Here is a 15,075-nt window from a genome sequence, read left to right as displayed (position 1 = left end):
CCTCGTTTTATAGGAGATGATGAAGGAAAAGAAATGGAAGTTCCCCTCTCTGATCCGACGCCAACGTTGAAAAGAAACCAATCAAATAGAAGGTAGGTAGTTTCCTAGTAACCGAATGTCAAATTAAAATGTAGCAACAGTGATTGTTGTGCTATGGTCTCAATTCTATGATTCTTCCTCAATATTATATTAATATTTGAACCTTTTTTTAGCAAGCTCGTTATTTTATTGGCAAATAAATCATTTATTAAATTAAAAAATGTTTAGTTGTAAATGTATTATTTTTCATAGAGAGATGCTATATGTCCAGGTGCACCATTTGGCCCCGTCTGTCTAGGGCCCATGTGACCTTGGACAATAAGTTTTTTCCTTTTTCATAATCAAAATGCATGTGTATGTATGTATATGTGTGTGTATATATATATATATATATATATACACACACACACACACACACATATATACACTCTCTTATAAAGGTTGAACCCCAAACTTGAGAGCCCCCATCGTCTCACCCCTAAAACATTATGAAGGAGGTGAATCGCGGGATGTGTCCCAACTAGTCAGGAAACAAGAGCTACATGTACACTACGCTTACAAGGAGTCCAATTTCATATCTCGGGAATCGAACCCCATACTATGGCTACCAACAAGGCGTGAGGTAACCTCACTCATGTCTTTTGCACTACCGGACTATGTCCCGAGGGGCTTACACTCTCTTATAAGAGAGAGGACTTGTCATTGTTTCATGTGAGGATAAAATGTGCACTATTCATTCATGATGCTATTTTCTCTATTCCGTTTTTACCCTTCACTGCAATCTTATTAATTCTCTAACGGAGTTCTCACATAAAAAATATCTCATTTGGCATGTGAAATTTTTTTTATTTCAACCCTAAATTTCTCTCTCGTCTTTGTCGATAGAAGAGGTGAAAGAAAACTCCTTGCAAATTCAATCAATGAATATGGTCGATATGTGTTTTTTTGTTGAATTTTTGTTATTAATCGATTTGTTTGGTAAAATTTTAAACGACCCAAAAAAATTAAGATTTGAATCTTTACAAAATTTATTTATAAAAATGTCAACTTTATTTTAAACCATTTTTGACTCATAAATTTAAATTTCTAATTGGTACATCCTTAGGAAGTCAAATAAAGTTGGATTGTTGGCAAGTAAATTTGTAAATTTTATACTGTTGGAATATTTTTCCTTAAAATAATCAATAACTTAAATGTTATGGAAATATCTATAGATAGGATAAAAATAGTATGCACAAAATGTTAACTAAACATATTTGTATTTCTTACTCCTATTAAAATAATGATAATAAGGAACACTTTATTTATTCATTTGCAGTGAGTAGAAATATGGCATAAATTTCACCAATTTAATATCAATATTCTGGGTTTCATTAATTAGACATGCATGGGACTATCAATCAACCACCAATGTTAAAATATCCATTTTTTTAGTACATGTTGGACATTCAAGACAAGCAAATGAAAAGTGACGTGACAATTGTTTTGACCATATGTGTCATAAATTCTAAGAAAATTGCATATACTATTGGCTAATTATACCACAAAAAAGTATAAAAAATCTTTAACGTGTATATGACAGTAAAAGCATAATAAAATGTTTTTAAACAGGAAAATCGATAGAACGAATAACATTTAATTCAAAATTTATTTTAAATGCAACCTGCATATATTGCTATGCAAATAAACACACATGAGAATTTAATAATAAATAGATGTCTATTGCAATAAACTTAAAAGAAATAAAATTACGTGCAAGATTTTTAGATTTTCGTCCAACGAAACGAGGCACAACTACTCAATTGAATTACCACGCTCCGACACGACCCTATTTAACTTATGAGGGGTAGGGAAAATGGTGAGTATATGGGAATACTCAGTAAGATATAAAAATTAATGGTGGGATCGATCCCGTATAAAAATTTTAAAACATATATTAGCAAATCATACTGTCTCATATCTTTAAATTCGATAAGAGCTCATATCATATCATTGTACCAGAATTGTCATATCATTCATATCATATCATATTTTAACTTTCATGAGTACAATAATTTATCAATATGAAAAAAAAAAAATTAAACGGGATAGAAAAATATTGCACCTCAATATCCAATCTTCTTAACTTGCTTTAATTTTGGAAGATAAAATAAAAAATAAAAATTCACATTCCAACAACCCTTTCTTTCTTTTTTTTTTTTTTTTTTCAAGGTGTCCGGGCTTGCGTCCGACTAGATCCTTGTCCCTGAACCTCCGGCCCCTCAGCAGCTCAGGGAGGTAAATCGCAGGATGTGCCCTTGTTGGCTCCCAGGTTCCCACAACTCATTTGGACTCCTTCCGCAAAGAGAGCTCTCCTCACTGGGCGTTTGTTCACACCAATGACTTCCTCTCCATATGGCTCCCAGTGTTAACTCCAGGAATCGAACTCTCCACCCTTGCTTCCAGCGTCTCAGCGAAGTGATTGTTCCACCATCTCGGATGTGCCCTGGGGGCTTCCAACAACCCTTTCTTTGCTCTGCTTACATGTCGTGCATGTGTATTCGTGAGGGAAACGTGTGAGAGTGAAATGAGGTTATGGATGAGTATTGTGAACTAAAATTTTGATTAAGCCTTGTCATTCAAAAATCGAAATCAGCATCCCCTACCCTTGTGTCATCCCTCTTTAATTCAAAATTCTAGTTAAGGGAAAAATAAACAAATAAAAACAAAGTTGGTTTTTAACCACTAGTCACGTGGCTTCCCATAACTCCCCCCTCCCCCCCCTCCTTTTTTTTTTTTTCCCTCCCCCTCTCCTTTTGTTTGTTTCTTTTTTTTTTTTATTATATATTAATCACCAACCTACCAAAAAATCTTGCTACACGTCACTTGAGATCTACCAAGATTTTAAATTTATTAAATAATAAATTATAATATAATTAAAGCTATATATTTCAACCTCTATAACTTGGGCTCCGTAACTCAAATTAACTTTTCCTCGAGCCTAACATGCATGATTTATTACGATATATCCAACGAGTCCAATATTCATATACTAATTATTGCTCCACCAATATCTACATTTTATCTCAAATAAAATAGAAATTTACTATATATTTTAGTCTCTAATCTTTTAAAACACTAAAATATAGCATAAAAAAATTAAATTCTGTTCTACAAAATTTTCGGGATATTACAAAATGGATCTGAATGGTGGGAAAATCTGTAGTTTTACTTGCTAACTGTGGACAGCTGCACATCCATTTGGTTGCCACATGAAATGCAGGTGTATATTGTTGTCGATTTTATCCCGCAAGTGAACGGATCGTAACAAGTAGTAAAGTGGATCTTTTGAGTCAGGATTATCGTTTCCACGAGAACTATACTTTAGTACTCAATTTATTATTCCTAACTCTTATTTGATGAATATAAATAAATAAATAAAATAAATTTGATTAACTGTGATTTTTAAATCTAACTACTAAAAATCTCGGGAATGCAACAGAATATTAGTGAGAATTCAAATAAGAAATGGAGATTAGGGCGGAACAACTTCACCTATTGGTCAACTTAATTTCTAATATCGAGATTCATAAAACTAAAATAGTGTTCGGTCGAATTCTTCTATTGTATTCAACTTACCCCTCTCGAATTCTCGTCGAGCCTATATAATTAGTTCAATTACATATCTCTATGCAAATTTAATTTAATTAAACGAAATAACAGTTCTAAAAATTTCTATAGGACCGCAGTAATTAATATAGATATCTCTACACGTTATATTAATTTACCGAATTTTAATATGTGATCTAAACAAAAATCCGCATCTCTACGTAATTAATGTTCACGAAATCATTGAATATTTGGCCTAAAAATTCAAAGCATTAAAAACATAATTAAAATTCACATATAAAATATAAAAGAATAATAATCTCAAATAAAAGAAATAAAGGTCCCAAATCAGTTACATTGTTCGCCCTAAAAATAAATTTAACTACGCATATTAATAGGAGAAAAATAAGATATTATCATGGAAGACATCACCCAATTTATTGAAGGAAAGTGATTAATAAAATTGCTGCCCTTTTTTTCGTGTTTCCATCTTGTCTCGAGTCTCTGCTGTAAAAAAACGACCCCCACTTTATATATATATATAACAACTCTAGGCACAAAGTTTGACTCCCATTCAAAGACTTTAATATTATATTACTCATCAAGTCCTTGATCTTTCCATGCAATAAATTTCAGTCCTTGAATCCTTTTATTCTTGCAACCCATGTATTCTTTGGTTCAATCCAAGTCCTTCACTTTCTAAATTATTCAATTTGATCTCCAAACATTTCAATCTTCGATTCATGGTCCGAATCAACTATTGAATTTTTACAACTTGGTCCCCAACTTTTGGATTTCGCTCTTTTTTGCTTCATTCCTTCAATTCTCTTTTCATTCATAGAATTTACCGATTAAAAATAAGAAACAATAATTTAAAATATAATTTATCAAAAGAACCATCAAATATCTTTATTTTAGGGTACCGAATAAGTGTATAAAATACACTTATCAAATACCCCCAAACTTAAACATTTGTTTGTTCTCAAACAAAACTATAAATAAATAATAATTAACACACAAACATGCAAAAATATTCGGTTGGACAATCTAACTTCTCACCTTAGGATTCAAGATTTAGTGTTTACTCTATAAACATTCTTCAAAGTCACAGTTCCAAACTAATATCCACTCTTCCAATACAAAAATTAACGCGTGTGTGTGAAGAATCGAGTAATCAACCATGACTGCACAAGTTGTTTCAATTCCCGACCCTTAATGGTCATAAATATATATCTTTCATCACTTGTAAGATTCACACACCCCCAAACTTATTCTTTTTCACTCTTTTTCAATGTGTAATATAAGGCTGAATATTTCATTACTATCCTCACCCTCTCAAGTTTAGGTGGATGTTACTAGTTGCAAGTTAACACTTCAGTGAACAAGGAATTCTCCAATTATTTGATTGATTCGACTTCCAAGACTCAACTAGCTAATTATCTTGCATCAAAAGTCAAATTCCCTCAAATACTTGTTAGGGCTTAACCAAGGTATTTAGTGCTTTTGAAAAAGGCTTCGAAGAGAAGAAATTTATTTATTTATTATTTTTTTCAAGTGCAATTTCGTCTCTAATTGCTTTCTAAATGACCCTTGTAACGAGCTTTAAGTCAATAACTCCCAAGTCAGACGAGTTTAGGGCACCACATTTTTAAGATACCCTTACAGTCTTAATCATTCGAGTCATAAAGGCTTCAGAGAGAAGTTTAAAATTTTCAAATGTATATGCCTTGATTAGTGCAATGCCCCTTATCACACACTTATTCAAACGAACCGACCTTTAACTTAAGATTTTTGTAGAGTTTTATCATGTTAGTCTAAGACAATCTACACATAAGTTTTCACACATGGAATCCACATTCACGGCCGCATCTTTCAACAACTGTAAAGTCACCCCCAAACTGTGCTAAATTTGGTTTAAGAATAAGTAATTTAATATGGTTTAGGTAAAGCATCTACATCCAACTAAATCAACCTATCAATAGCACGAAATAACTCATTTAATCATAATGTCAAACTCAATTCTAGTGTGCTTGTAATATCAAATTTTGCAAAGTTGAGCTTCAATTAGTCTAGCATGCATCATATCCACAGCTCATAAGTCAACACCAAATCTCAAATTAAATCATCATTGTTTGTCAGATTGTCTAACCCACACAAGCACACAACTAAACAAAAGAGGTTTTTTTTTTTTTAACAAACACACAAAAACATAAAAACTAAAAGTTTTTTTCACCCCCAAACTTAAAACTGACATTGTCCTCAATGTTATAAAGCATAAATAAACACATAAAAGGGGTAGGGAAGAAAAAGAAGAAGGTACTTCCCAAATTTTTCTGTTGAATGTGTGAGGCAATATGTGAGACAACTGGATAATATTTTTCATCATGCTTTCCCTTAGATCTATGTTGGTTTGAGTGTTCCACAACGTTATGTTCCTGAAAAATCAAATTTGACAAATTAAAGGTAGGGAACAAGGGTTACTTAGCTCAAACAATCAAAATAACTAACAATAAATTCAAGGGCCTGAGGGCGGAAGGGATATGGGTGATGACTCCTAAAAATTGAAACATGCCTAAATCTAATGCAACAAAACAAAACTATATGCTATGCAATACAAAAAGTAAAATAAAAAAAATTGAAAATTGGGTTGCCTCCCAATAAGCGCTTCTTTTAAGTCATTAGCTGGACTTTATGCTGCTATTATTCTGGTACAGCTAGGTCAAGACTCTCTTTAGCGGTGGGGAAATCTTCCACGTAGTGCTTGATACGTTGGCCATTTACTTTGAAGTTTCCTTTTGTTGGATGATGTAATTCAACTGTGCCGTAAGGAAACAGCTAAGAGACCGTAAAAGGACCGGACCATCTAGATTTCAACTTTCCTAGAAACAGTTTAAGCCTGAAATTGTATAAAAGCACTTGATCTCCCACTTTAAAAATTCTTTGCCTGATGTTCTTGTCATGGCACTGCTTCGTCCTTTTCTTGTAGATGGCTACATTCTCATATACTTCTCTTCTGAATTCTTCCAATTCATGTAGTTGCAGTATTCTTGTTTCTCCAGCCTTTTCAAGGTCCATGTTTAACTACTTCAATGCCCAGTATGCTCTATGTTCAAACTCCACTAGTAGGTGGCATGCTTTTCCAAAGATTAGTCGATATGGGGACATCTCAATAGGTGTCTTGTAAGCAGTACGATATGCACATAAAGCATCGTCTAATTTCTTTGACCAATCCTTGCAAGATGTATTCACAGTAAGCTCCAGAATTCTTTTTAATTATCTGTTCGAGGTTTCCACCTGTCCACTTGTCTGATGGTGGTAAGGAGTGACAATTCGATAGTGTACCCCATACTTATGTAGCACTGCCTGGAATAATCGATTGCGGAAGCGAGCTCTACCATCACTTATTATGGCCTTAGGTGATCCATAGCAGTTAAAGATGTGTTTCTTTATGAAGTCCACCACCACCCTCGCGTCATTTGTAGGCAATGCTTTAGTTTCTACCCATTTAGAGACATAATATACTGCCACTAGGATGTACTAATTGTTGTAAGATGATGGAAAGGGACCCATAAAATCAACCCCCTAGACATCAAATATTTTCACCTCCAAAATGTTGTTAAGTGGCATCTCGTGACGCGCTGATATGTTACTTGTTCTTTGACATTTATCACATGATCTACAGAAATTGTGGCAGTCCTTGAATAATGTAGGCCAAAAGAAACCATAGTGAAGCACATTTGCTGCTGTTTTAGTGGGGTCAAAGTGTCCTCCATAAATCGAAGCATGAACCCGTGAAAGAATAGGTTTCATCTCATCCTCTGGCACACATCTCCTAATGATCTGGTCTGTCCCTCTTCTGTATAAATTTGGATCATCCCAATAATAGAATTTCACTTCATAAAGCAACTTCTTCTTCTACTGATAGGTGAGATCAGGATCCATATAGCCACTAGCTAAGTAATTAACAATGTCTACATACCATGGAGCCTTTTCTATCTGCAATAACTACTCATCTAGGAAGACCTCATTAATATCCACATCATTTGAATCACGCAGTTACTCCAGCCTTGATAAATGATTTGTTACCTGATTTTCTGTACCCTTTTTATCGCGAATTTCAATGTCAAACTCTTGCAGTAACAGAACCCATCAAATCAGCCTAGGTTTGGCATCCTTCTTCTCAAACAGATATTTCAATGCTGCATGGTCGGTGTAGACTATCACCTTTGAACCAATCAGATAGGAACGAAATTTGTCGAAGGCAAAGACCACTGCTAGCATCTCTTTTTTCGTTGTTCCATAGTTGATCTGAGCATCTGTCAAGGTTTTGCTGGTATAGTAGATTACATGTAACACTTTGCCTTTACGTTGGCCAAGCACCGCTCCCATTGCAAAATCACTAGCATCACACAAAAGTTCGAAAGGTAGATCCCAATTAGGTGCTACTATTATAGGTGTAGAAGTTAACTTTTCTTTCAAAGTGTTAAAGACATTTAAGCACTCATCAGAAAAGTGAAATGACACATCCTTTTCCAATAGATTACATAGGTTTTGTAATTTTTGAGAAATCTTGAATGAACCTTCTGTAAAACCTTGCATGTCCTAAAAAGCTCCTGATCCCTTTAACTGAATTAAGAGGCTGCAATTTTTCAATCACTTGTATTTTGGCTTTGTAAATTTCAATGTCCTTTGAGGAAATCCTATGGCTCAACACTATCCTCTCTTTTACCATGAAATGACATTTTCCCCAATTTAGCACTAGGTTCTTCTCTTCACATCTTTGCAATACAAGAGCCAATCGATCCAAGCAGTCATCAAATGAATTTTCAAACACAGAAAAATCATCCATGAATGTCTCGATGTATTTTTCCACCATGTCAGAGAATATGGCATCATGCACCGTTGAAAGGTTGCGGGTGCATTGCATAAACCAAAAGGCATCTTTCTAAATGCAAAAGTTCCATAGGGATATGTGAAGGTATTTTTCTCCTGGTCTTCTGGAGCAATACCTATTTGATTGTACCCAAAATATCCGTCTAGAAAGTGGTAATGAGAATGATCGGCCAACCTTTCCAATATCTGATCAATGAATGACAATGGAAAATGATCCTTTTTGGTTGCATTATTTAGCTTTCTGTAATCTATACATACACTCCATCCTGTCACTAACTGTGTTGGTATTAGCTCGTTGTTCTCATTCTTCTTCACTGTGATTCCACCTTTTTTGGTACACACATGTACTGGACTCACCCATGAACTATCAGAGATTGGATAGATAATACCTGGATCCAACAATTTCAGCACTTCTTTTCACACTACTTCTTTCAAGGTTGGAGAATCTGCGTTGCCCTTCCACTGATGGCTTTGACCTATCCTCCATTAAAATCTTGTGTATAAAAAGAGTTGGACTTATTCCTCTGATGTCAGCTATTGTCCATCCAATTGCCGTTTTGTGCTGCTTAAGTACCTCAAACAATTTATTCTTTCCATTGTCATGTCATTTGCAATGATTACTGGAAGTGTTGTAGATTTTCCCAAATATGCATAACAGAGATGTGAAGGCAAGGGCTTTAGTTCAAGAGTGGGTGCTTTTTCTACTTAAGGTACTGGGGGTGAAGGGTTGTCACCAAGAGATTCATACTGCCAATGTCTTCTTCCTATTGGCTGCTTAGCCAAGTTTACAACACATTCAGTTTTTTCTGCACTTGTTGCTCCCGATTGTGCAATTTCTGCTTTACAAAGAACTGTTTGATGCTCTGTCTCAAATGTATCTACCACAAGTTCTTCAAGAACATCTACTTGGCAACAAGTGTCTGAAGTCAGTGGATGTTTCATCGCCTTGAACATGTTGAATATGACTTGCTCATTGTCCACCCAAAGAATTGTCTTTCCATCGTAAACATCAATCAGCGCTCTTCCGGTAGCCAAGAAGGGTTTTCCCAAGATTATAGGGATGTTTGAATCTTCCTCCATGTCCAAAATGATGAAATCAGCCGGAAAAATAAATTTATCAACTTTGACTAGCACATCTTCAATAATCCCCTTCGGTCGTTTGATCGATCTGTCAGCCAATTACAAAGAGATGGTTGTAGATTTTGCTTCTCCTAATCCAAGAGACATGTAAACAGAGAGGGGCATCAAATTAACACTGGCACCTAAATCACATAGAGAATGCTAAAAATAGTTTAGAACCAATTGTGCAAGGTATCGTAAAACTCCCTGGGTCATTTAGTTTAGGAGGTAGCTTTTTTAATAGAATTGCACTGCGTTCCTCGTTTAGGTAGACAGTCTCATGTTCTTCCAGCTCCCTTTTGTTAGATAGGATCTCCTTCAAGAATTTTACATAACTGGGCATTTGGGCTATTGCATCTGCAAGCGGAATATTGATGTGCAGATTCTTGAAAATCTCCACAAACTTGGCAAACTGTTTGTCCAACTTCTTTCTTTGTAACCTTTGAGGAAAGGGAATTGGTGGTACATAAGATTTCAAGGGGCTGGGTGCTCTCACTGTAGGTGTTTCTTTCCTTTTATCCTCCTCGTTAGTTGGTTGTTCAGACTCTACTTCTGTCCCAACCTCTTCACCCATTACTTCTTTGTCTTTTCTGTCTGGTCTCTTCACATGTATCTCTGGAAGTCGCATTCCACTTCTAGTTGTAATAGCTTGCACTTGCTCATTTTGGATTGACCATTGTGTTGCCTGGCAATGTCCCTCGTGGTCGTTCTACAAGCTATTGAGCTATCTGTCCAATATGAGTTTCCAGCTTCTTAATGGATGCTTGCTGATTCTAAAAGTTACTGTCAATCTGTTGGAACACCTTGTCTATCTTTTGCATGTATTGGTTGAACATCTCTCCCAAACTTGGTTTTTTTCTCTGGCTGGTTATTGTTTGAACTGCTCCCTTACTGATTATTCGACCATCTGAAGTTTGGGTGTTTCTTCCATCCTGAGTTATATGTTTGTGAAAAGGGATTAAAATTTTGAGAGCCATTTTGAATGAAGTTGACTTGTTCTTCCGGAAATCTCATAGATGTGCAATTTTTTGTTAGGTGTTTGCTCCGCAGTTTTCGTAGGATGGTCCAGTTATCACTGCATGTGCTCTTTTTGTTTGTGACTTCACCAATAACTCTACCTGTTTTGTCAATGCTGCTATCTGGGCGTTGGTAGATGCTGTGCTGTCTAATTCATAAATTTACGCTGCTTTTGGAGACACCACTCTTTCTGATGAAAACATGGAATGAGTAGTAGCAATCAACTCAAATAGATCAATACATTGTTGCACTGATTTCCCTATAATCGATCTACCTACAGAGGAATCCACTTGAGATTTGGATAATGGTGAAAGTCCCATATAGAAATACTGCACTTGATTTCCAATAGTGATCCCATGATTTGGACACTTCCTTATCAATTCCTTAAATCTGCTCCAAGCCTCGTGATAGCTCTCCCCATCTTTTTGTTAAAAGGTTTGAATTTCCAGTTTGATTTTTGCTACCTTAGCTGGTGGAAAGAACTTATTGCAAAATTTCTAGTTAGTTCTTCCCATGTGGTAATACTTCCATCTGATTCGGCATCCAGCCATTCCAATGATGTATCTCTCAGTGTATATGAGAATAATCGCAGCTTGATGGGTCCTCATTAACCCCAAGAGCATGACAATTCTAGAAATTCCTGAGAAACCTTGAGATATGTGTGTTTGAATTCTCATGAGGTAACCCGTAGAATTGCAGAGTGTTGCTCATCAAATTAATCCAATCAGCCCGTATCTGGAAGTTGTTTATCCTAAAATCTGGATATACTATGTTGGACCATGCAGGTGCTGCTATAGGCGTCAAAAACATAGAAACTGGCAAGTCCTCTTCATTTACTACCCTTTGCTCTTGCTGTTGAGCTCTCACGGCCATTTGTCCAATTGGCTGTATATGGATAGGATTGTTTAGATTGTCAACAATTTAATGTTGCTATTTTTGTTTGTGCTCCCTACGTCTTCGTCTAAAGGTACGTTCTATTTTCGAATCAAACAGTTCAAGATCGTCACCTTGGACACGGAGCATATCTGGAAGTTGTTTACCCCAAAATCTGGATATACTGTGCTGGACCGCACGGGTACTACTATAGGCATAAAAAATATAGAAACTGGCAAGTCCCCTTCATTTACTTCCCTTTGCTCTTGTTGTTGAGCTCTCGCGATCATATTTCCAATTGGCTGTATATGGATAGGATTGTTTAGATTGTTAACAATTTGATGTTGCTGTTTTTGTTTGTGCTCCCTGCGTCTTCGTCTGAAGGTACGTTCTATTTTCGAATCAAACGGTTCAAGATCGTCGCCTTGGGCACGGAGCATATCTAGAAGTTGTTTACCCCAAAATCTGGATATACTGTGCTGGACCGTGCGGGTGCTGCTATAGGCGTCAAAAACATAGAAACTGGCAAGTCCCTTTCATTTACTTCCCTTTGCTCTTGTTGTTGAGCTCTCGCGGCCATTTGTCCAATTAGCTATATATGGATAGGATTGTTTAGATTGTTAACAATTTGATGTTGCTATTTTTGTTTATGCTCCCTACGTCTTCGTCTAAAGGTAAGTTCTATTTTCGAATCAAATGGTTCAAGATCGTCGCCTTGGGCACGGGGCATATAACGAACACAGTTTTCTATAAATAAAAGAAAATAAGCAAATTATAACAATTAAAAATAAGATAAAAATAAAATAAGTAAAATAAATAAATTAAGACTAAAAATAATAGTCCCCAGCAACAGTGTTAAAAACTTATTGTCGATTTTATCCCGCAAGTGGACAAATCGTAACAAGTAGTAAAGTGGATCTTTTGAGTCCGAATTATCTTTCTCACGAGGACTATACTTTAGTACTCAATTTATTATTCCTAACTCCTATTTGATGAATATAAATAAATAAAAATAAATAAATTTGATTAACTTTGATTTTTAAATCTAACTACTAAAAATTTCGGGAATGCAACAGAATATTAGTGAGAATTCAAATAAGAAATGGAGATTAGGACGGAACAACTTCACCTATTGGTCACCTTAATTTTTAATATCGAGATTCATAAAATTAAAATAGTATTCGGTCGAATTCTTCTATTGTATTCAACTTACCCTTCTTGAGTTCTCGTTGAGCCTATTTAATTAGTTCAATTCCATATCTCTATGCAAATTAAATTTAATTAAACGAAATAACAGTTCTTAGAATTTCTATAGGATCGCAGTAATTAATATAGGTATCTCTACATGTTATATTAATTTATCGAATTTTAATAGTGGTCTAAACAAGAATCCGCATCTCTACGTAATTATTGTTCATGAAATCATTGAATATTTGGCCTAAAAATTCAAAACATTAAAAACATAATTAAAATTCACACATAAAATATAAAAAAAATAAAGGTCCCAAATAAGTTACACTGTTTCTCCCAAAAATAAATTTAGGTACGCATATTAATAGGAGAAAAACAAGATATTATCATGGAAGACATCACCCGATTTATTGACGGAACGTGATTAATAAAATTGCTGCCCTTTTTTTGTGTTTCCGTCTTGTCTCTAGTCACCGCCGTGTTTGTATATAATTCAATGATATTGGCAGACAACACCCAGTCAATTCCACCAAAGCTGTCTAAATTTCTGTGCTAGTATATCTAAAAATTTGAGCAGCAAATCAGCCCTCCAATTTTCTTCTCTCTCCGTCCCCCTTTTTGCAGAATGTGTGTGGAAGAATATATAATAGCAATGGCTGCCCTTTTTTTTTTCTCTCCTCCAGTCTGCCGCAGAAATTGACCCCCTTTTTCTCTAGGTTTGTATGTGTTTATATATATAAAAATAACCTCCAACCTAGTAGCCACACTTTTGAATATAAAAAAAGGACCCCCACTTCCAATTGCATGCGTAAATGTATGTATGTATGTGTGTGTGTGTATATATCTATATATATAACAACGCTACCTGCGCTTCGACATGGGAGCTCAGAATGAATCGAATAAGATCTGGTTTTTCTGGAATTCGGGGACTAATGTTACTGTTATTGTTGATCATCCCCAGTTTCTTCATGTTAGAGTTGAGGATCCCAGACTAGCGCGTGCTATCTATTTGACTCCAGTCTATGCGTCATGTGATGCTACTATCAGGAGAGATTTGTGGGCGGGTCTTCACCACATCTCCCTCGATATGGACGATCCTTGGCTAGTTGGAGGAGACTTTAATGTTATTACACATGATGGAGAGCGCACTGGTCATAATACCCGTAATCGTGGCACTACTGCTTTCTCTGATATGATGTTAGACTGTGGTTTAGAGGATGCGGGTTTCATTGGAAACCGATATACTTGGACCAATGGTCGGGATAGAAAGAGATTGGATAGGGTTTTGGACCAAGCACCATGATTTTTTAGCCTTTGTCTCCCACAAGTGGTCGCTCCCTACTCATCTCACAGGGATGACCGCTCTTTGGAAGAAGTTCTTCAGGCTGAAACAGGGTCTGCGCTGGTGGAACCGACATGTATTTGGAGATATTTTCCAGCGGGTGCGCGATACTGAGGTCGGGGTTGATGAGGCTGAGATAATATATGATAGAGATCCTACACCGGAGCACCGTAACTTACTACATCAGGCCAGGCAGTTTTGAACCGGACCTTGTCTATTGAGGAGGGCTTTTGGAAGCAAAAGGCCGATTCACGTTGGGCATGTGAGGGTGATCACAATACTCGATATTTTCATGCGATGGTTCAAGGGCGTAGGATCAAATCGTGTATCAGGTCTATCAGGACATAGGCGGGGGAAGTGTTATCTACTCCTACTAATATTCAGACCTCGGCTGTTGCTTTCTACCAGGATCTCTTATCTGCTCCTCCACAACCCTTGGACCACATCCGTTCTGATGTCATTCCGAGGCTATTGACGGTGGACGATAATCTGGCACTAAATCGCCCCCCTTTGATTCATGAGGTACGGGAGGCAGTTTTCAGTATTGATGCTGACAGTGTCGCTGGCCCGGATGGCTTCTCATCCCTATTCTTCCAGCATTGCTGGGATATCATTCAGGAGGATGTTTACAGGGCGGTATTGGATTTCTTTGATGGTGGTCATCTTCCACGGGGTTTTGCTGCTACTTCTATTGTCTTGCTACCTAAGAAGGATGGTGCTTGCAGATGGACTGAATTCAGACCAATCAGTTTATGCACAGTGTTCAATAATATTATTACTAAGCTTTTGAACACTCCTTACTGAGGTCAGTACTTTCTTCCATACCTTTACATCTTCTTCAGATTATGCAGCCGCCCAAGGCAGTGCTGAAGAAACTTGAGTGCGTCTTTGCCCAATTTCTATGGGATTCTAAGGATCAAGCACGACGTCTACATTGGAGGAGTTGGAAGGCGATTTGCCTTCTTACTGATGAGAGAGGCCTCGGCTTTAGGAGATTACAGGATGTGGTGGAC

General features: G+C 36.4%; 2 protein-coding genes across 2 annotated transcripts; one reads left to right on the top strand and one right to left on the bottom strand.

Moving 5' to 3' along the window:
• Positions 1 to 6,708: 6,708 nt before the first annotated feature.
• On the bottom strand, positions 6,709 to 8,226 carry LOC111383252. Its single transcript, XM_023007330.1, has 4 exons — positions 7,852 to 8,226; positions 7,278 to 7,542; positions 6,970 to 7,124; positions 6,709 to 6,858 (listed from the first exon to the last, which is right to left on the bottom strand). Exons 1-4 carry the CDS (start codon positions 8,224 to 8,226, stop codon positions 6,709 to 6,711), a joined length of 945 nt encoding a protein of 314 aa, XP_022863098.1.
• A 5,371-nt stretch (positions 8,227 to 13,597) lies between these two features.
• LOC111383250 lies at positions 13,598 to 14,866 on the top strand. The gene is made up of 3 exons (XM_023007329.1): positions 13,598 to 13,976; positions 14,074 to 14,249; positions 14,447 to 14,866. The coding sequence occupies exons 1-3, from the start codon at positions 13,598 to 13,600 to the stop codon at positions 14,864 to 14,866; spliced, it is 975 nt and encodes a 324-aa protein (XP_022863097.1).
• The last annotated feature ends 209 nt before the right edge of the window (positions 14,867 to 15,075 follow it).

The sequence above is a fragment of the Olea europaea genome, unplaced genomic scaffold (assembly GCF_002742605.1).
Source record: "Olea europaea var. sylvestris unplaced genomic scaffold, O_europaea_v1 scaffold2642, whole genome shotgun sequence".
NCBI classification, from domain to species: domain Eukaryota; kingdom Viridiplantae; phylum Streptophyta; class Magnoliopsida; order Lamiales; family Oleaceae; genus Olea; species Olea europaea.
This window is presented reverse-complemented; position numbering and strand designations above follow the sequence as displayed.

Excerpts from the sequence above, each read along its gene's own strand:
- LOC111383252 (XM_023007330.1), bottom strand. The coding sequence starts at position 8,226 with ATGCAAGGTTTTACAGAAGGTTCATTCAAGATTTCTCAAAAATTACAA. Across the intron at positions 7,543-7,851 it reads CCTATCTGATTGGTTCAAAG|AAGAAGAAGTTGCTTTATGA; the intron begins GTGATAGTCTAC and ends ACCTATCAGTAG. Across the intron at positions 6,859-6,969 it reads CAGTGCTACATAAGTATGGG|GATTGGTCAAAGAAATTAGA; the intron begins GTACACTATCGA and ends ACATCTTGCAAG.
- LOC111383250 (XM_023007329.1), top strand. The coding sequence starts at position 13,598 with ATGGGAGCTCAGAATGAATCGAATAAGATCTGGTTTTTCTGGAATTCG. Across the intron at positions 13,977-14,073 it reads CCGATATACTTGGACCAATG|GGATGACCGCTCTTTGGAAG; the intron begins GTCGGGATAGAA and ends CTCATCTCACAG. Across the intron at positions 14,250-14,446 it reads ACCGTAACTTACTACATCAG|ACCTCGGCTGTTGCTTTCTA; the intron begins GCCAGGCAGTTT and ends ACTAATATTCAG.